The sequence below is a fragment of the Mus pahari genome, chromosome 17 (genome assembly GCF_900095145.1).
Source record: "Mus pahari chromosome 17, PAHARI_EIJ_v1.1, whole genome shotgun sequence".
Taxonomy (NCBI): domain Eukaryota; kingdom Metazoa; phylum Chordata; class Mammalia; order Rodentia; family Muridae; genus Mus; species Mus pahari.
In genome coordinates this window covers 6,336,837-6,359,840 of record NC_034606.1, presented here as the reverse complement: position 1 = coordinate 6,359,840, position 23,004 = coordinate 6,336,837, and the positions used below count along the sequence as shown (strand labels likewise).

General features: G+C 36.6%; 1 protein-coding gene across 49 annotated transcripts in view; it reads right to left on the bottom strand.

Annotated features, from left to right (window-relative positions):
- Positions 1–23,004, bottom strand: part of Rims2 (regulating synaptic membrane exocytosis 2) — a 498,312-nt gene that overhangs the window by 194,330 nt on the left and 280,978 nt on the right. For 29 of the 49 annotated variants that reach the window (XM_029547788.1, XM_029547771.1, XM_029547802.1 and 26 more), the window contains 3 exons: positions 20,850–21,021; positions 18,542–18,695; positions 582–650 (listed from right to left, as the gene is read on the bottom strand). In XM_029547788.1, coding sequence (XP_029403648.1) covers positions 582–650; positions 18,542–18,695; positions 20,850–21,021 — 395 coding nt within the window. Of the gene's footprint in view, positions 1–581; positions 651–14,621; positions 14,649–18,541; positions 18,696–20,849; positions 21,022–23,004 lie in introns of all 49 variants that reach the window. The other 20 variants (XM_029547766.1, XM_029547754.1, XM_029547763.1 and 17 more) reach the window with 1 other exon arrangement.

Here is a 23,004-nt window from a genome sequence, read left to right as displayed (position 1 = left end):
TGAGTTCGAGGCTAGCCTGGTCTACAGAGTGAGTTCCAGGACAGCTAGGACTACACAGAGAAACCCTGTCTCGAAAAACCAAAAAAAAAAAAAAAAAAAGAGTGAGGAATAAAATTAGCTATAGGAGAAATAGCATATGAACATGAAAAAGTCAGTAATAATATTTAAGAAAATCCTTGGGAGAAATGACTGAGGTTGAATCCATAAACCTTTACACGAAAACTGTAAAAGAAAACTTGCAAACCTATTAACAACTATATTGTTCATTCTTGCAAAAAATTAAGGCAGAGCATAGCAACTAAGTTTTGAAAGGTAACTTATTGACTATGGAACGATAGTATTACTCTAAGAAAAATTATTGAAAAGTCAACAATCATTGATGTAACTTAAACAGATCTTATAAATAAAAGCATGCACTCTAACACCATGCACAGGATTTCCAACAACTCTTTAGGAATGTTAAGGTTCTCTTCAGGTTCTTTTTGGAGATGGGAGGCAAACTTGTGTTCTTATGTTTGTTTCTTTTGATGATGACCATGGGTGACAGACTCTCTTGTGCTGCTAGGAATGACTGCACTCACCTGACACCACTCCTACGCCGTCCTCACAGTCGTAGTCAGACACTTCGCTGTCACTTATTCTCTTCGACCCTAAAACAAGTGACACAGGAAGTAAACTTTCTCTTGTTCCAAAAAGGAAGAAAGAAAAACATATTGAAGCTGAGAACACTATAACACTTGAGGATAGAGGAAGGATAGGAGAATTGGATAGGAGAATTCCATGCTCACCAACATTGGTTTACACAGACATTTCATGAGGTTAGGATATAGATCACAAAGTGGTTAAAATTTACACCATTATTCAGGAAACATGTAAGACAAAATTCTTAAATAGGCAAAAGTCTGAAACTATGTAAGTATGAAACATATAATTCAATTCTATTGAAAAATAGGTGGCCATACCAGATGCTTTACATAGAGGTATTTAAACCTGGGTAAACTTCAAAAACATAGAAATATGCTGTTTTACAACACATTAATATGTCACTTACTAATATAGATGACCAAGAAATTTGAAGTCTAGTTTTGATATACATGATCATAGAGAATTTCAGAAATGTAAATGATTCATGACATATTACTTTTAAAATGTAAGAACATTATATTCTTATAAAACTAACTTTTTTTTCCTTATCTTTGTTTTCTGAGGCAAGGTCTGGTCATACAACTTTGGCTGGCCTGGAACTCATCATGTAGACCAGACTGTTTTTTTGTTTTGTTTTGTTTTGTTTGTTTTTTGTTTTTTAATGTCAAGACAAGGTATCTTTGTGTAGCCTTTGTAGGCCTGGAACTTGCTCTGTAAATCAAGTTGACCTTGCCTCTGCCATACCCATTCCTAGAAATTTTAATGTTAATTTCAATATAGAAAAACTATCATCAAGTTCAATAAAGCAGAATTTTAATGTCCAAAAATGATTGTACCTTTATACTTAGTTAAGAAATATACCATGCACAGAAATAAACACTTAATTTTTAATATTTATTTTTTCATGTGTCTTGGGATAGAAACATACTATGCAACAGGACTTTTTATTAAAGTTTTTACTCTCTCAGAATCAGAAGACATTTAATGATGGTAACAACAGTGTTACAATCTCTCAGACTGACTTGTTCTGTCTTTCATCAGACAATATATACCTTGCACTGAGTACTAGTTTCAGAAAATACATGCTTTCCTATACAGCTCTAAAACAAACTAGACAATACCTAATGTATACAGTTTCCAAAGCAAAGATTTATCAGGATGTTTTGGGAGTATGTTCCACTATGTTCACACTTCTGTCAGAAATACTCAGTATTGCCCCCAAGTTGCTTCTTATCTGTTTCAGCTCATGCCCCTTTCCTTGAGGGGAGCTTGTGATGCCAACTACCGCAGTTCTCTCTCTTGTAAAGGAGAGGGAGATCACACCTTGTTATTGTGCACTATGCAAAGTTTATCCCTGTGCTATTCAAATGCTGATTTCTCTGCCTTCATATCTTGTTGCAATTTGGAAAAGGCATTGTAATGCTTATGGTAAAAATCTCCTGTCTGAAATTTGTGTAAACAATGCTCATTATTTATTCTCTCCCTTGTCAATAAAAGCTGAAAATGCCAATAACTATGCAATAATGCAGAACTTCTGCCAGCCCTGGAAGGAGGAGGAGAAAGAGGGGATTCAGCCACAAGGAAGGGGGTACAGAGAAACATCAAGGCAAAACACATCTAAAGACCAGAGAGCCTGACCAAAACTGAACTGCAAGTATCTCAGGGATTCGGGCTGGGTGGTGGTCAGATTAGTTTAGAGAATTAAATTAGATCAAAGACTGTTCAGGTATCGTGTGGTAAAGCTGGATTAAGTAAAACTGGGCCTCTATGTGTCACTATTGGGAAACTAGCTAGGATAAAGAAAAACAACATCTGTATTAATAATTTACTGTATAAAAACTTCCCACAACTTATGTCAGAAAGCTACAATAGAAAGCATAGAAACTATTATGAGAATTACCTGACAAATTTCAAGCACACTGGGTAGAATGGGGTGTATAAATGTATAACATGTATTTTAAATGGATTTGGCCAGATAAATGATTACATAGATGAGGCAGTAATAGAGAAACTTAAGAAGCAAATTGTCTCCCAATTTATAATACATTTATTGTTGTACATGCCCAACTATGAGGTTAACAATTGCTGTGTCAGGTATATTGTACAAAGTTTCAAGGTTGTACTATTAGAATGACACCAGAAAAAGAGAAAGCCACATCAGTCTTTGTGAGCTGCACTATGGTGCGCGTACTTGGATCAAAGATGCATAAACTAAGTCAGGGATTGAAAGTCAGGTCCTCAAATTAAGTTGAAATGTTGGTTTCTTCTAACTCTTATAGAATCAAGATTTTATGTTTCCAAATTAACATTAAAGGAGGTAAAATGTGCTGCAATTATGAGCATTATATTAGGATTTTGATTCTTGACATTCTGGTAAAGTCAAGATTTAGATTTAATTGGTATATTAATTGTATTAAAATTAATACTTTCAATATCTCATTCACTTATGGACACTTGATCTTTGACAAAGAAGCCAAAAATATACAATGGAGAAAAGAAAGCATCTTCAATACATGGTGCTGGTCTAACTGGCAGACTGTATGTAGAAAAATGAAAATAGATCCATATTTATCATCTTGCACAAAGCTCAAGTCTGGGTGGATCAAGGACCTCAACATAAAACCAGATATACTGAATCTAATAGAAGAGAAATTAGGAAAGAGTCTCGAACTCACTGGCATGGAAGAAATTTTCCTAAATAAGAAACATTTTCTGTCACAAGAGGTAGAGGGAGGGATGGATTTGGGAGGGAGAGATGAGAGGAAGGGAAAAAGGGGGGGCAAGATCAGATACTGGAAGGAACAAGAGAGAGGTACAGGAAAAGAGAAGTCAGGGAATTGAATAGAAATGTAGCAGTGGGGAATGGGGAGCTGGAGGTAGCCACTAGATAACCCAAGACTCCAGGGAAGCAAGAGGCTCCCAGGACCCAACTGGGACGGACTTTATCCCAGATACCCAATGGGGAGATAGAACCTTTACAGACTACCTCCAGTAGATAGGCATGACCCCCAGTTGAGGGATGGGGCCATCCACCAATCTCAAAAATTTCAACCCCGAATGGCTCCTATCCAAAGGAAAGACAGGGACAAAGAATAGTGCAGAAACTGAAGGAAAGGCCACCCAGAGACCGCCTCACCTAGGGATCCAACCCATCTGTACACACCACACCTCAACACTATTGCTGATGCCAAGAAGTACTTGCTGATAGGAGTCTGATACAGCTGTCTCCTGAGAGGCTCTGCCACAGCCTTACCGATACAGATGCCGATGCACAAAGCCAACCATAGGACTCAGAACAGGGACCCTAATGGAGGAGTTAGGGGAAGGACTGAGGGAGCTTAAGGGGTTTGCAACCCCATAGGAAGAACAACAATATCAACCAACCAGACCCCCCCAGAGCTCCCAGGGACTAAACCACCAACCAAGGAGTACACATGGATGGACCCATGACTCTAGTCATATATGTAGCAAAGGATGGCCTTATCTGACATCATTGGGAAGGGAGGTCCTTGGTCCTGTAGAGGCTCCATACCCTAGTGTAGGGGAATGTGAGGATGGGGAGGTAGGTGTGTATGGGTAAGTGGATGGAGGAGCACCCTCATAGAGGCAAAGGGGAGAGGGGGGATGGAATGGGGGTTTGTGGAGGGGTAACTGGGAAGGAAGATATCATTTGAAACATAAACAAATAAAATGATTAATGAAAAATGGAAAAAATAAAAATTAAAAAAAAAACATTTCCTAACTATAGAAACGGGTTTTTGTAATTTTCCTCTGGAAACTTTGAAATTGTTGCTTTTTATAATTATATCCCTATCTATTTGGAACTTAGGTTACACATAAGACAGAGAAAATGTATTTTTCTATGGTTAGCACATTTGTCAACATTACTGATTCCTATTTATTATTTCCCCATTGACTGTGATAGAAGCTGTGTTATAAGTGAATCCATCTTATCTGAGAGGGTATATTTGGTACTTTTTCCCATGCACAAACTATTCATAAATCAATAACTTCCTATATTCCTAAACATCATGTCATACATTAAGAAATCACTCCATTGTATTAGGAATATTTATATTATATATATTTGCTTTTGCATAAAAATTTTAGAAGTATATTAACATATTTTACAAAAACATTCTATTGGAATTTCTAATTCAATTGTATTGAATCACTATATTGACTTAGGAGAAATTGAGATTACAATGTGTTTGTAGTTATAAACTGACATTTGGGTTTCTTTATTGCTCCCCACATGAATTTTTCATGATCTTGCCCTAAAGCTGGAGTTCACCAAGTGGCTAGATAGGCTGACCACCTCTTTCCCCACCAGGGTTACAGGCGATGCCTGACCCTGTCCCCTGAAAGCCTCCTCTGAGGAATAGCTTTCATAGAACCAAAAGGTGCCATGCAAACATGAAAAGGGAAGAAGCAACCAAGAATCCTAAGCAGCCAAGATTCCGATAAACTACAATGACCAATGTGGCACAATAACCCTAAGGGACCAGTAGTGGCACACACACTAGGATGGTAATCAACAGTTCTCTAACTGAATTTAAGACCCACTGTAAAAAAGAGAATTCTGGCTGGAATGGGACCTAGTCCAACAATTCAGGGTGAGTAAAGTCAAGGCTCACGGGAAGAACCTGCAGCAGCCAGTTAACTAAACCAGCAGAATCCTTAACTCCATTGGAAATATTTGTTCCTATGTTTGCAGATACATGTAGCCTTCACCCCTCATCAAGGACATTTCTCTTTCCAATATACAAACACTAGTAGAGAAAACCACAGCACCAAATGTGGAGCTGTAATGCCCATTCCCAAAGGATATATCTATAACATACTTCCTGAATCTAAGGCTCAGGCATTATTGCAGAAGAGAAGGTGGGAAGATTGTAAGAGCCAGAAGGACAGGAGGCATGCTGTGAGACTGTGTCTGCTGGGAAGGTTGGAAGCCACACCCATGAGTCTTCAAACAAGGCTGCAGAAAGACTTGATCAAGGATGGCACCAATAGGCATGCTAACACAGAAGGGGAAATGCTCTTGAGGCCTCAAGCCTAGACAAAGGAGGAGGAGCAACTAAGGAATGCTGAGAGCAGGAAGAAAGAACACACCAATTAGTTGTCTACTAAGTTGTCAGTCAAGAGATCATCTGCATACAAGAATCTAGTAACATAGAGACGGAGCAAGTTTTATTTATGTATTTAGGAACACCAATTTTAAAACAAGAGGCCCTGAATTTGAAAGACAAAAGCATGGGAGACAACTTGGGAGGGTTTGGAGGAAGGAAAGGAAGAGAAAATTTATGTAATTATATTATAATCTCAAAAACATTAAAATAAAAATAAATTTAAAACGGAATTAATAAGAGAACCGCTCTATGAGTATTTCCAAAACTCCAGTAACTCAGGTCAAACATCCAGGGAACCCCACTGTCTTAGTCAGGGTTTCTATTCCTGGACAAAACATCATGAACAGGAAGCAATTTGGGGAGGAAAGGGTTTATTCGGCTTACATTTCCATACTGCTGTTCATCACCAAGGAAGTCAGGACTGGAACTCAAGCAGGTCAGGAAGCAGGAGCTAATGCAGAGGCCATGGAGGGATGTTTCTTACTGGCTTGCTTCCCCTGGCTTGTTCAGCTTGCTTTCTTATAGAACCCAAGACTACCAGCCCAGGGATGGTCCCACCCACAAGGGGCCCTCCCCTCTTGATCACAAATTGAGAAAATGCCCTACGCCTGGATCTCATGAAGGCACTTCCCTAACTGAAGCTCCTTTCCCTGTGATAACTCCAGCTTGTGTCAAGTTGACACACAAAACCAGCCAGTACATCCATTGACCACATTTTCTAATGTCCTCTCTGCTCCCTGTTCATTTTTCCAGGTTTGCTTTAGAAAAAAAAACATCCTTGATATATGATATAATAGTAGTAAAAACACTTCCATCCACCAAGAGCTTGATAATTTTCACATTAACTCCTCTGGGGCCATATTGTATTCCCAAGGATTTACTAAACTCCTGCACATCTTGGCCGTTCCCTTTGGAAAGCAGTGAGATTTTAGGACTATAGTCCAGAGCTATGAGAGGGATCCCGAGGCAAACAGAAATAGAAAGAAAATGGAAATCAGTGCTTTGATCTGAAATTACACCTGAAACTCCTGAGATAGCACTGTGAGAAAAGAAGGCAAACAACTCCGAGCTGCTAATTTACTACCCCTTTAAAGAAAGATTCTGAACCTTGTTATAAATCACCATACATGTTGGCTAATTCTAAGTCAATTTGACACAAGCTACAGTCATTTTAGAACCCCAATAGGAAAATGCAACCACCAGTTTGTCCTGTGGGCATACTGAATGCAATTTCTTAATTAGTGATAGTGGGTGTTATCACCACTGAGCTATAAGAAAGGAGGCTGAGCAAGCTATTTAGAGCAAGCTAGCAAGCAGCATTCCTCCATGGCCTCTGCATAGGTCCCTTCCCTTTTTGAGTGCCTGCCCTTGATTCTGTAAGTAATAGACTGTTACATAAAGGAAAAGTACAAGTAATGATGATGATGATGATGGTAATGATGATGATAAATTTTTTAAAAGGAAAGAAAAGAGAGGGGGAGGGGACAGGTTATTATGCTTAAGCAGTAAGCACTTTCATTACCCAAAAAACCTTCTTCCCAAACCTTAAATATTGACTTTAAATATTTAGCTAAATAGAGGTTTTTGGGGACTGAAAAGATGACTAGGTGGATAAAAGTACGTGGTTCTGTAGCAGAAAGCCCAGGTTCAGTTCCAATTTTCACATGGTAACAAACACCAACTCACATAGAGCTTCTTATGCACCTGTACTACCAGCTCCAAGGGATCTGACGCCCTCTTCTGGCCTCCCTTGGTAACAGGTTTGCATGTGGTGAACATACACACATGCACGCAAAATACTCAATTGTTTAAAAGTTAGTAATCTGTAATGAACAATACATTTATATATGTGTATATATAAATTATACATATAAATTATATATGTACATATATAATTTTTTAATATTTCCCAATTCCAAATGGTATGCACATACACTTAGACTCCATTTCTTGAAGTTGATAATGTTCATTTATTACCAGTCTAAAAAGAGTAGAGATTAGCTTTGAATTAATGTATTTTCTGTGTTGTGTTAGACATAGATTTTATAATTTAATAACTTGATTTTGTATATATAATATGAATTAGTGTTACTTTGTGGAATTCCATGATGTTACTTGCATCCTTAACTAGCGGGTGATTCTGACTTCTTGTTCATACCTTCAGGCTTAGGATCAAGGGCATATATATTACTTAAAAAATAGAAATATTTATTATTTGTTACATTCTGAGACAATTTGCTAAGGACTATAAAAGTCTGTTCTTTGAGCACTGTCCAAATCTACTACATCATTTGTGGGAATAGTTGAAATTACTAATTCTACCTTGCTGTAGATATAGAAGAAAACTGATTCAAAGTTTAATAAATATTATTTTAAAGAAAGTTGTTCATTTTGTTTATTTTTTCAAAGTTTTTCTCTAATGTTTATAATCATATTTTGCTACTCATGTTATCCGTCAGTCTGTGATTTATGTACATAGCCATGCATCTATGAATCTTTTTATCTATATGTATATGTACCTAAGAACCTGCTTGTTTGCATCCTACTCTATTTTTATTCCAGAAATAAAGTGATAAAGGTTTATTTTGCTAATTTCAAAATGATGAATGAAAATAATTTCTATATTTTTTCAAATTTCACATTTCTCAATTATGAATTTATTTTCCCTAATCACTTTCTAACTTATTCTAAATGAATACATGAAAAATTTCTGCTTTTCCTGTGTTTTGTGTGAGACTTCCTTCCTCAGTACCTCTCTACTGTTTATGTACTTACAGAACTACAGTGCCAGAGAGCTTCTAGGAGCTCTCTTCTAAGACCTTTGCCATTTGCCATTAAATCTATTGCACCATCGACAAGTAAGAGATCACAATTTCAAAGATGATGTTACCATTTTTAGAATTTCAAACGTACAGATATAATTTATCCTCTCATTTGTTTTGCTACTGGCCTGGTACATAATAATGGAGACTATAATAAATGTTTGAAATTATTTAAAAATAAACTATAATATCAGGGTTATTTTTCTCCAATTGAGTCTCAATGGGTATATTACCTACAGCTGACGGTGAATCCCGGACCAAGCAGCAGACGGTTAACACAAAATGAATCATAGCTTTGTTTGGACATTTTTCTCTTACTGGCCCTTTGCTTGTATATTATCATCTCCAATTTTGTGTTTTTATTTTGGATGTGTGTGTGTGTGTGTGTGTGTGTGTGTGTGTGTTTCTTGTGCTTTCTCACTGTTGTTTTTTCCTGGTTTGTTTGCCTGTTTGCTTTTTTTTTAAAAGATAGGAAAAGACAACATAGACCCAGGTAGGTGAGAAGTTAGGGGAGGGGAAACTTTGATCTGAACATTTTGTATGAAAAAAAATTTTTTCAACAAAAAACAGGATCTTAAAAATTTAGTATTTCTATAAATACATGTTTAAATGTTATTAGATAATAATAAATAAACAAATAAGAAAATAATAATAAAATACTTTTATAGTAGTTGGAGAGGTGCCTCCACAGTTAAAGAACTTGATTTTTGCAGAGTGCCTGAGGCTTAGTTCCCAGTACCCACATGGCAGCTCAGAGAACCAGTGTCCAGGGGATCTGATGTCATCTTCTAAATGCTGTGAGCCATCACATAGATATGGTACATTTACATACATGCATACAGATAAACAATTCATACGCATGAAATAGATACATCTACAAAGTGTAAAACAACATGTATACACTTTTAAACTGCTCGTTGGAAATCTGAATCCATCCTGAGATGTCCTTATTGGACTGTGTGTTTGCTTGCAAATTATATTCACCTATTCTTCTGTATTTTCTCTAATTTTTTAACATGACTTATCAATGAAAAAGTATTATTCTGGATCCTTTTTCAATAGAGAAAAATCTGTTAATTTTTCTCTCCAGTATACTTTTATGTTTATTGAGAATAACTTGATTCATGTAAGTTGAAATTTATTTCAATAGATAAAAACTTTTGAAAGTTTATCCCATGGTCATGATAAATACCTTAGCAAACTAATGAGAAGCAATTTCCTCCAACAATAAAAGTTACCTATAAGCCGGGCGTGGTGGCGCACGCCTTTAATCCCAGCACTCGGGAGGCAGAGGCAGGCGGATTTCTGAGTTCGAGGCCAGCCTGGTCTACAAAGTGAGTTCCAGGACAGCCAGGGCTATACAGAGAAACCCTGTCTCGAAAAACCAAAAAAAAAAAAAAAAAAAAAAAAAAGTTACCTATAATCTCTATGACTAAACACACATAGTTATGAAACATTGAGAGCTTTTCCTCTGACACTGGGAACAAGTACACTCACTCTAAAGATGAGCTTTCTATTCAGAACTGCGCCGAATGTTCTAAACAGGCAGTAGAATAAAGAGAAATGAGAGGAGTATAGGTTACAAAGCAAGAAGTAACATAATAGGAATTATGAATTAGAACTTGCTGGAAATGAAGGGATGATTCAGATGTTAAGAGTGTGCCCTGCTCTTGCAGAGGACCTAAGTTCAGTTTTTAGCACACACTAAAGGCAGCTTACAAGCACATGAAATTCTAGTTTCAGAGAACACAAAACCCTCTTCTAGTCTCCTCTGGCACCTGGCCCCACACTTAGTCAACCAATAGAAGTAAAATACTTTTTTTAAAAAAAAAATTCTAAAAAAAGATTTAAAACATGGCAAGTAGAAGATTTTCAGGATAAGTAATACAAAAGTCAATTATATATTTTACAAGAAATAAATGAGTAATTAGAAAATTCATTTTACAACTGATACCATTTATAGAAATAACCAAAGGTTAATTACTTAGGAGCACACACATGATCATTCCTGAATACAAAATACTTCTGCATTAGTTTCTTAAAGTTGCCATAACAGACAAAAAAACAAAACAAAACAAAACAAAACTAGGCTAGCTTGAAGTGATATAAATTTACTGCTTCACAGTTCTGGAGACCTGCAGCCCTACATCAAAGCTCATATTTTGAAGGACCTAGAAGTTAGGATTTTAATGTGTATGTTTTTGAAGGTATAATTCAATCCAAAAAACAGCAAATGAAGTACAAAAAGGCTTGGCAAGCTCCTACCTACTGGCCCACAATCTCCCGTTCTACACCTCTAAGTACAACCCCAGACACCCACAGACCAGGAGGTGAGATGCTCTACCATCAATCCCCTGCCTCCAAGTTCCTTTGGGCAAACCCAGAAATGGGAAGCTCCACTCTGCCTCTTCTGCACTCCATTTCCAGGGCCACAACTCTCTGAAGTTCTCTCTTGCATCTCTTGTATTCTGATGGTGATGTCTGTGTCTGTAGTTACTGTTCTCCTTTCTAGGTTCCCTTCTCCAGAGGGAGGCCTCCATTGCTAGAGGCCAGCTACTGACAGGATAAATAGAGGCCTGCAATCATCAGTGATCACCAGCTCTATCTACATCCCTAGAGGCCTGCGCTCAAAACTCCCACCCAACAATGAGCAGCATGAATCCATCACAGTGGAGCAGCTCTATCTATATCCCTGGATGACTGCTACTACAGGGACAATTAGCTCTACCTGCAATTCCAGAGGCCTAGTGACAACAGGAACTACCAGCAATACCTGTAATCTCAGAGGCCTGGTGACAACAGCCTGAAGTATATTGGGAGGTCGATTTTACAGAAGTTAAGCCAGGAAAATATGGTTACAAATACCTTTTAGTGTCTGTAGATACTTTATCTGGATGTGTTGAGGCTTTCACCACCAAGTAGGAAACAGTTACTCTGGTAGCCAAAAAGATATTAGAGGAAATTTTCCTGGGTTTCAGAGAAATTGTTGGATCAGATAACAGTCCTGCTTTTGTCTTTAAGGTAAGTCAGAGATTGGCAGAGATATTGGGGACTAATTGGAAGCTTCATTGTTTGTACCGTTCCCAGAGCTCAGGGCAGGTAGTGAGAATGAACAGAACCCTAAAAGAGATGGTAATTAAATTTGCCCTTAGAGACTGGTGCTGACTGAGTGGTGCTCCTTCCCCTGGCCCTGTTCCCAGGCCAGAACACCCCCTACCATTTTAACCTGATCCATTTGAGATCTTGTATGGGACCCCCACTCCCTTGACCCTGGCTCTTGACCCCCTCAGAGTGACTTTTCAGGCTGACAAGGATCTTACGGCATGATCGCATGCTTTCCAGATCAGCCACCAGGAATTGTGGCCTAAACTTAATACCCTGTGTAAGGCATGTACCCCAAAGGTTCTACATGAGTACCAAGTTGGACACTGAGTATATGTTAAGAGACATTATGCTGAAAACCTGGAAGCAAAGTGGAAAGGGCCATTCCTGGTGTTGTTGACCACCCTGAACTCCGTTAAAGTGGATGGGATAACTTTATTCACGAACTGGGTTCAGGTAACTCAAATCAGACCAGCACCTGTGCCTGATACCAACTGGATAGCAGCCAGACACCTGGTCAACCCCCTCAAGCTCAAGATCATGGCCCTTCTGCAAGGTCAGAGAACCATGAGATGGCTATGCTGTATCTTCTTTCCTGATGAGCCTTAGCACTGCCACACACACACCCCTGCCACACACACACCCCTGCCACACACACACCCCTGCCACACACACACACACACACACACACACACACGCACACAACCCTACCAAAGTGTCTTGGCAAGTACTCTCAGCCACTGGTGATGAAGCTCGGTCCACTGCAGAGGAACACCAGCCTTATACCTGGTGTCCAGACCCTGTCTTTGACCTCTGTAAGTTAGCAGTGGGCCTTGACTCCTGGGATATCCCCACCCTAGAGACACAGGGGAAGGGAGTACCCAAAAGTGGAGGACAAGTACTTGAGTATCTAAACTCTGTCCCAGAAGCAGCCTTGGAGGGTGAAGCTTAGGATGTGGGCCCCCGAAGTTGAGGAGTGCCCTGCGAGAAACCCCCATCTATGTTTACCCCTGAGCCAGCAGCACAGCCATCAGTGGGGTAAGGGGGCAACCATTTCTTCTATGCTACCTGGAGGTGTGAAACATCAGAAAAAACATACGGGAGACCATTCTGAGGGTTCAGTGGCCAAGGTGAGAGAAGGGTTAGCCAATTGAAAGGGAGAAAGAGAAAAGAGTCAAGGCTGGTTTGAGTCTTAGTTTAACTTGTCCACTTATTTAACCATCCTCTATCTACCTTGTTAGGACCCCTAGTTGAACTCCTGCTATTGTTGACCTTTGGATCCTGCACATTAAACAAGTTTATAGCCTTCATGAAAGAGAGAACAGGAACAGTAGAGCTGATGGCCCTGGGTCAACATGAGACCCTGAGGGACCTGAAGAATATGAGTTAGTTACTCAAGACCCCTGAGCGTAGCTCCAGGATTAGAGCTTGTACTAAAAAGGGGGGAAATGAAAGACCCTACAGACTTCTGTCAGCTTTATACCCACCCACCTCCAGTCAAGGATAGGCCAAGCTCCATTCTCGACCCACAGGAGCATTCTTGAGTAAAAATTCTCAGAATGGACTGACTGATAGTTACCTGACCCTCTGGAAAGTCCCAGGTAGAGTTCTAATATGTGTCATGCTTGCTAGCCAATAGATATAAAGGTCAATATGCTTAGCCAGTAACCTTGCTGATGTAACCTGCACCCCTAAAAAGTATAAAACTGCTTGTAATAGTCATTCAGAGGTCACCTTCTAGTCACTTGCCTTGAGGGACTAATGAAGTTTGACCCTGATGCCACGGAAAATAAACCTCTTGCTTTTGCACTGGGGAAAAAAGTTATCAGCATCTGAAATTGAATTGGCATAGATGCAAATTATTTCTTAATTTCCCCAAATCCTCCTTATTTACTTTCCAACAACTAAACCTCTACCTAAATGCACACATACATGTTTGTGTGTGTAACTATGTTATATTAAACATATTAAAATATTTTCAAATTATAAGTCATCAAAAGTCAATGTAAGTGGCCAGTTAAACATTTTAACATCAGAGTACAACATATTGGCACGATACACTATAGTAATACACTAAGTTCACTCTATTTTTATTTTAGTTTTTTATTATTTTATTTTCTTATCTATTTTATTTATTTTATTTTAAAATGCTTTTAAAAAGTAAAATCTATAGCAAATTGGTTTGACTGGTTTTGGAAACAAGTTGGATACTGCTGAGACTGGTCTCCCCCTCTGCACATAGTCAAGCACAGCCAAGGACCTGTACTGAGCTGCTTCTGTGTCCCAAACGCTGGGGTTCTAGGACAGACCACCACAGCTGAGGAGCAAAGGCAGCTGGGGTGCATTCTAATTAAAACACGCTCATGACTTTTACTGTCAGCTACTCATAAGTAAAAACATTAAAAATTATTCCCATTTTGGGCCATTAAGGTAACCTCAGTGGGTAAGAGCACATTGTCACCAAGCTGGACAAACTATTTGGTTACTAAAGCATGGATGAAGGTGGATTCTGATTTTTGTGAGTTGTACTGTGACCTTTACATACACCACATGGCATACACACACCTATAATCTCAAAATAAAAGTAAATCAAAATTTAAAAAGAGATCTATTTAAGTTTTATAAAGTCATATAAAACAGTATATAGTAAATATGCTTTACTGATGAAATAATACTATATTAATAATTTAAACACATTAAAATATAAATTTGTTATAAAAAACAAATTTTAATATCAAAATAACAAATGCAGAAGAAGTATGAAAATACTGGAAACTTCCCATAGGCAGTAAAGGAAACACTCTTTCAAGTTAGTTAGAAATTACTATATATACAATAGCCAAACAAAACACAAACCAACAAAGCAAACCACACTGTGTACATTAATACATGTATTCAACAGCACACATGCTATGTTTACCTGAATTATATGAACATAAGGCTTTATCTGTAAAACAATGTGGAATTAATGTCAAAAATACAACTGAAAATTGTTACTGGCAGAAGAACTGTGGAAATCTTATATCTATACTACAGATAATAAAATTCAACGTGTTAAAAAGTAAAAATGCCTCATTAATTCAGAAAAAGATAAAAATGAACTACATATGAATACAAATTAAAATTAAGTTAATAGAAAATCTTACTAATTGAAAGAATTATAAGCTAAGAGCAGAAATTAAGGAAGATACACAAAATCAAAATCTATTTATAGCCTGTGCCATAGCACTTCTGTCAGGAACATGGACATAATATGTAATCTGAAATTCAAGTGGTAATTACTAGACAGAGAACATTAAACAACTAAGGAACTGAAAGTAGATGAACCAATGAAAAGCATCACTCATTTTGGAACTCTGAATTTCCAAGATGGACAGTTTAAAGTTGATTTCCTTTTAAGAATGTTGAAAAGCAAACATTCAAAATTTGAAGGATACAGTTACTTAAACATTTTAATACCATTTAAAAATGTATGAAAATCATCAAAAAGTAAAAGGATATATTTTGTTTCTTCTTTTTGTAATATAATTGATATGTCTACAGGAGTGAATGTAATTTACTGTAGTAACAAGTTATTAAGGAGGCTTAATTTTTAACATTGAATTAAAGTTTCATAAATGTGATGATAATTCTAAACTAAAGTTTCCAAATGTGCAAGCAGTACATTTGCCAACTTTTCACAAGCCTGATCTGTTCTGCTGGAAGCATACATAGCAAATAACTACACAAAGTATTGTGAAGGAACAAAACAGAGCTTTGTCTCTGGCCACAGTATGTGAAGCACAGGGAGCAGTAGAAGTACAAGAAACCATTTCCCAAGAGAATGATGTGTAAGTACATACCGAGGAGCAAACACTAGCACACTAACAGTTTTATAAGTATTGTAACATTTAGAAGGTCATATTTTAATTAACTAAGATAGAACTGAATGCAAGAGGTTCAGTTAGGATTAAAACAACAAACAAAAATGAAATCAGCACAAATTGTAAATATCAAGCTTCACCACGACAGTCACTTATATTATTAGATTTCAAACTTACCTCCCAACAATTTTGTTTAAAATAAATGTAATAGTATTCTATATAATTTTTAAATTTAATAATTCTCATATTGCATTGTGTATTCTCACATATTGACTATCTACCTTTCTCTTCTTTATTTAGTAAAACCATAGTGTTTTTGTTTGGGGCTAACTAAAATGTTTACTGTAGTTCCTATCTTTGATATCTCTAAAGTACTCTGCAAAGCTCATATGACCTATATATACCACTCCATTCTACAGGTTTTACAGAGAGAGAGAGAGAGAGAGAGAGAGAGAGAGAGAGAGAGAGAGAGAGAGAGAGAGAGATATTAATTATGGTACTGTCAAGATACTTGGGTTTTCTATCCATGTAATTTTTCCTTCAATATTTAAAAAAGATACTAAAACTACAATTGTTTTTCTCTAAATTAAGGTTATGTGCTTCAGGATTGAAATCAAAGTGACATTTCCTAACTCTAGTTATATTAATATGATAATAAAGCACTCAGAGGAGGGCTGAGGTTATACTGGAGAGCAGCCTGGAGAAACTGGACGGACTCAGAAGACACTTAGGGTCAGAATGCCCTATCATCAGTAAGGACCATGATTAAAGATGCTTTGTGAATAACAAAGTCTCGGTCTCTGGAAAGTTCTAGAGTATATCAATATTTTAATGTCAGAATAAAGTAACTGCAACCTGCAGCCACCACAGAGGAACGAAGCACCAGGGCAGCCAGTATCAGGAGAGACTCCATGCTCAGAGCTGGCTTCAGACAACCACTGTAACTTGGGACACTTCAGTGAAGATCAATGTAGATAAAAACCTAAGGGGTATTTTTGAGTGCCAGTCTTTCTTTGGCTTCCTAAAACCTCTATTAAGAGAACGTATGAGGTATCTCAGCATCACATATAATTTTTTAAACAGAATGTAACTCTGTTCAAGTTAGTGAAAGACTTAACCTTTACCTAAATAGTGTGTCTTGGGTCAGTCACAGCATCAAGCCCCACAAGCTTGAGATGTTCATGTGCTTAAAGTGAGGAAGAGTTCAAAGAAAGTTAAATGGCAAAATATGACAAACAAAAAGCAAAAGGCAGATAGAATATATTAACTTAAATCTATAAGAAATTCAAGTATAAACACATAAATTACCAGCGTTCTGTCAGAAAGGACTTAAGGAAAAGGACCACAAAGCTTGGGTTGGGTGTAAACATGGGAGGGTTGAGGAGTTTGAGGACTGAGAAACCTCAAGCATATTCATCACCGCAAAGAACAACCAAAGCAGGAAGAGAAGAGAGCAGGTCTATAGCGAAGGGCGTGCTGGCCGGCATCAGCAGCCTCTATACTTACTAAGTGGATTATAGTAGCCAGAAGAATAGACAATTTCATTGTAATAATGTAATTACTCCAACAAAGTAGGTTGCAATAGCACTTACAAATAGGGATACATGAGTGTTTACTGTCTCAGGAGGTTAAAAAGGGACTATAAAAATTATTTTAAATTAATTTTATCTGAGTATCTGATATTACGCTTAGTGGAAATAAAATTCTAGTTATTAAAGAGAATTATTTTTTAAAAGAATGACGATGATTCCCTAGGCTTTCCTGTGACTTCCAGGGGACCAATCCTAATTATATATGTATCCAGCACGTTCAGATTTCTAATTTAATCCAATTCAGCAGGAAGGAGGTGATCTATCTGGAAAACAGTTGTGACTTTAAGGCATACTTCTCACAAGCAACAAGTAACAAGGTGGTTTGTTACTTTTAGCTGGACACTTATAAAATCTTACCAATGCCAGTTAACTTACACCTGACAGAAATGTAAGTAAAGCATGTTACTGTGACCACATAAAGAGAACACAGCTCATGTGTGACCATGAGAACAGCAAGCCTTCTTCTCATGGCTCTACCACTTATTTGTGAGAAAAGCACAACTAATGGGGTGAAGGAGAAGCCAGGGGTAGCATTTTTCAATCTGCAAAAACACTATGAAATGGTACAAAGTTAATATAGAATGACCTGATACAGTTGCTAGTAATCAACACAAGAACATTCATACTGGTTTGTATTTGAAGCTGATAGATTCAGTATGTCTACATGTGTAAGTGTTAAATGTTTATATGTATAAACATTTGTATATATACATACATACATACACACATAGGCAATGTGCTCATTGTGGAGGTCAGAAGTCAACTGGATACCACTGTCTATGTATACCCTTCTGAGACAGTTTCTCACTGGATCTGTGCTCTCCAGAAGGGCTGGGGTGGCTCTTCAGTGAACCTCAGGGATCTGCCTTGTTGGCTTTCACAGAGCTGGGACTGTGTGTGCCAGCTGCTCATATGGCTGCTGGGAAATTCAAATCAGGTCCTTCTGGTTGCAGAGCACTTTACTCCCAGCCAGCTCCCGGCCACTAACTAGAAGATGAGGTAGTGTGCTCTAAGTCTCCCCACACCTTTATGTATCTACAGCTACATGCCCAAGCTTTAGTATATTAGCTATCTCATTCCTACAGTCAATACTGAACCTCCAAATACTAATAATAGTAATATTGTACCTCTAAATACTAATACCTCCAAAAAGTTGTATAAATTTGATATATCATATAATATGCAAATTGAATGATTTTAATATTGTGCATATGAATACTTACCACCTGATGTTACTATTTTAAATTATTAAAACCCACAATAGTAGTCATGGAAACACTAACTAATGCTCATTAGCAATTATAATGCTGTTTTCACTGTCAGATGTACAATCACTGTTCAAAAAAAAAAGTCAATGAAAGTATGATAAAGTTTGCAAAACTTACTTTGCAGTCTTCGTGTTGGGCTCTCTCCATGGAGCTGCCTCCTGGGCAGATATGGGGAAGGGCGAGGGAGTGGCAATGATGAGACGTCATGGGTCTGCAGCTTATACCAGTGCGGCTCATCGTCTAGCAGAGCTGTTTCCAATTCAATTAAAATCTACAAAGCAAAGACACAAAGGCCTGTCATACCAATAAAAATACAATCTCTTCAATAGCCTTATAACTTTTATATCATCACAGCAATTTTGTTACCACAAAGCAATATATTTAATGTCATCAAATTGTCAGCAATGTTTTGACAGTAACTAAATGAAAAAATGATTTTTCTAATATTTTAATGATTTTATACTTTAAATAGTTACACTTATTATATAGACCTTGACCATCCAACTAAGACAATATTAAATTTACAATATTTTATACAAAATGAATAGCAATTTATTTTTAAGCTGACCATGATAATTGATTTTATCTTTTATTTTCAAACTCAAAAAAGCATTTAATTTACAGTTCCTAACATAATAGTAATTTCATAATAACATAAATGAGAAGAAAAATTAATTGTTAACAACCAACCATGCCACATTATTTATTTCTATTTTGAATAAAAATGATTATCTTTGTCATATAGAAAAGGATTCTAAAGCTAAAAATAGGTAAAAATGACTTAAGGTCAAATAAGCTTGTTGGTAACAGAGATAAAATGAAGTTAAGTTTTCTTTGCTAAAATCTTATGTGCACTGAACTATACCACTGACATTTCAAAACCAGAAAATCCTATCACTAGCTCCAGATACATTAGCTAATAATGTATAGAAAGGCAAGAACTGGTGCTTTATGTGTACTATAGCATCCTATATATGATTTTTAATTATAAAAGAAATCAGTTTATAGAAATGATTTTCTGTTTTCCTTGAGATTGTTATGCAAGTATGACAGAGCTTGTGCAGATCTACCATGTGAAAATAAAATGGTAAGTTACTGTGTTATTTAGCTACAAGTAAATAGGCAAATGCTGTTATTTTACTAGGTCTAAATGTTCCTTGTACATTTTCAATATTAAAGGCACTATGATGCCATGTTAACACATACTATACTTATTTAACCTTTTGATTAAAGGATTGAGCTGTATAATATAATTATTTACACTTGGCTAAAGAGGGAAACTGATGCAGGAGAGATTACCTTGCTGGACACAGAGCTAGAAAGTGATAGTACCAGAAATGCAGACAGGCCACTGGCTAGAGTTATTGTTCCCCAAAACTGCATTGTCCTTCTATCCAAATGATTAATAGACTTGTAACTCTGTAACTGACATCATTCAGTTCATATTTCTTTTTATTTTATCCATGCTATTCTCCTTTCATTTAATCAGGAAACTTCGGTAGACTAAAACCGATTGAAGTGAATTACTGTTCGTTCTCAGTATCATATGCAAACAGCTAGAATGTGCCCTCATCTCTCATCCCTCTTCAGTTTATTCTCCACAATACAACTGGAAATATTTTTATCAACTCACACTTTAGACAAACTTTGCTTAACTGATTCCCATTATTCATGGGATTAAATCAAGTAGGGAACATGCTCCCCAGTCCTTTCAACCTTCAAGCTTCATTCCCTCCCTGCCAATTTGAGGGAGCTGTCCCAAACTCACCAACCCTGATGCCCTGTTCATCTCTCTGCAGAAATCTCAGACTTTTTGACTATGCAGAATTCTAATCTTGTGAATACTTCTTTTGACCACTTTAGTGCAGCACAGCAATTATTTATTCCTACTACAATCTCATCACAGCAATATCTAACCACAATGAGGTACAAATTCTTGAGGTAAACCAATAGAAAAATGTCCAATAGATTATATGGCTTATAAAAATAATCAAGGAATAAAATAACAGAAGCTGAAAACACTGTACAAGCAAAAGTGTATGTATCAAATACAAATCAACCTTTACTGTCACATCCTAAGATTGCTTCCCCCAGCCCTTTATCATCAGGGAGTTTTGTTTGCTTTGGTACTAGTTTTGGGTTTTGAGACTCAGCCTCCCCACGTTATCCTCACTGTACTTGAGTTCTGGAATCAAACAACCAGCTTCCCTAGGAGCTGAGAGTATAGGTATAGATTACTGCTTACACACCCAGCTTTGCTAAGGATCTCTACAAACACTGTTTTCTTTAATATCGTTCAGTTTTATCTTTAAGCAGTGAATTTGTTCTGCTAAATTCAGACATTTAAAATTGTGACACTACTGATAACAATCATTTACACAACAGAAAGGTTGGAGAAGCTTCAATTTTAAAGACTTCCAGGTACCTCTCCTAAGAATTCACTCTCTTCTTCTCGAACTCTAGCTTGATCCCAAAGGGTAATTTCGAGCATTCGTTCCCGGAATTCTCTTCGGTGGACAGGAGAATAAATGAAAGTCTGGTTCCATTTGGGTTCCAAGGTTTTCTTGACTGTTTTTGTTCTTCTCTTATTTTTATCACTATTTTAATAAAATGAAAATGTGCAAAATTAAATACAAGGTTTTTACTCTATATTTTCTCAATTTAAAATTTCTCAGGGAAAAAGTCATGTAAGGTTTACATTCCCAGCTAAATTAAAGCATATCATGCTGTGACTTAATCAGAGTATTAGCTCAAATAAACCTCTTCACTAAAGCTGCAGAAAGTTAATTGTAAAAAGAAAATACATAAATTGCAATGTTTACTTTATGAAAGTAGCTAACAAGCAACTGTAATATATATTTTAAGAATTTTGTCTCAAATAAGAAATACTATTTGCTTTTTTGACAATAAAAGAAAAAAAAAAGAAAAGGAAAGGAAAGGAAACACCAAACCCTGCTTTTAAAGACCCAGGATCAGCTTCTTTGTAAGGTAGTCAAAATGATGTTCGGTGGAGACAGACGGTAACTGACAGACAGGACTTACAGCTAGGAGGCTTTCATACTTACTTTGATAGACTATCTCTGGTTTGGAAATATTTTAACTGCATGCATATCATTTATATGTACATCATATTTATATATTACATATGTGCCTTACAATACAATGTCATTGGGTATGTTAAAATATATTTTAACATATATTTTAACATTAATATACATTTTAAAATAGAAGATTAAAGATGAGAAGTGGGGGATTGACTCTAATTTGAACTGAAACCTGAAGGACTGGAAGAATAAGTCATTAGCTTAATTGAAGACAGGAAAGGCAAAGCTCAACCATTGAGAAGGAATCTCTACAGTGAGCAGAGGCAGGACTGCTTCCTGAAGTCCCTCACAAACACAAGTGCTTTGAAAGCTCCACCACCATCTGCCCAGAAGAACTTTGAGAAAAACCTTACTTTAAACAAGTACAAAGAAATGGGATTTTCTTTTCTTAAAAAATGTAACTGAAACCATCAAATTGCAACCATGGTATTTGCTAATTATATTTAAAAACATATTAATTTATGCAGGTATATTTTAAATAGGTTACTAAAAATAAAATAAATCCATACTCTCTGCAGGCAATGCAGTAAACATTTGTTCAATGAAATCTAAATGAGCTTAATTTCACTTTAGCACTTTGGATTTATGTTTAACTTAAAACAACAATCAAAAAACTTGACAATTGTTTTCAAAATTTAAAAAGGAATGAAATATATTCACAGTCATAACCAATTTTACTTCAAAATATTACTTTTACAGAACATGATAGAGAAAATGTGTTTTGACTACCATGATTGGAGCAGATATATCTTCTATACCTCACTGAAGCTCCAAGAAGTCTTATTAATTAAATATAAACTGTTATTTCATATATTCAATAACATTTTCCTAAAAAATTATCAGGAAAATTAAATTAATAGTTAATGTTTATTATCATATTCATGTGTAAAAAACTGGGTCAAAAGAAAAGAGAAAAGCTAAGATGATAATGTAATTTTCTCAGTATTGAAAAAAAATCCCTATTAAAGGTTAAACTATAACACAGCCGGGTCAACAATGTAAGCTTGAAAAGTATTTAACTGTTCTCAAGTATTTGGTACCTGACAAGGACCTCAGCTGAAAGGTGACCTGAGTTAAAGATTCTAATCGTTCACATTCTTTGAGGTTACAAATAAAGTTAAACACTGTACCTGGAATATAGAAAACAAGGAAACGAGAAATGCCTTTAATTTAACCCTTTATTTTCCTCAAAAAGAAGAAAAACTAGACAAAGTACTATAAAATTAAATAACAAAACCTAATCAAGAAAAAAAAATCAGTAAACTTTCAGTCTCTTAAAAATAAATAAATAAATATAAAATGTGGGCAGATATCACGGCTTCCCTCCATAACTGACACTGAAAGTCAACGCCCCAGGCCACACAGAGGAGGCAGAGAACTAACTCTCAAAAACTGTTCTGACTTTCCTGTGAGTGCTATGGCAAGGACACAAACCACACACACACACACACACACACACACACACACACACACACA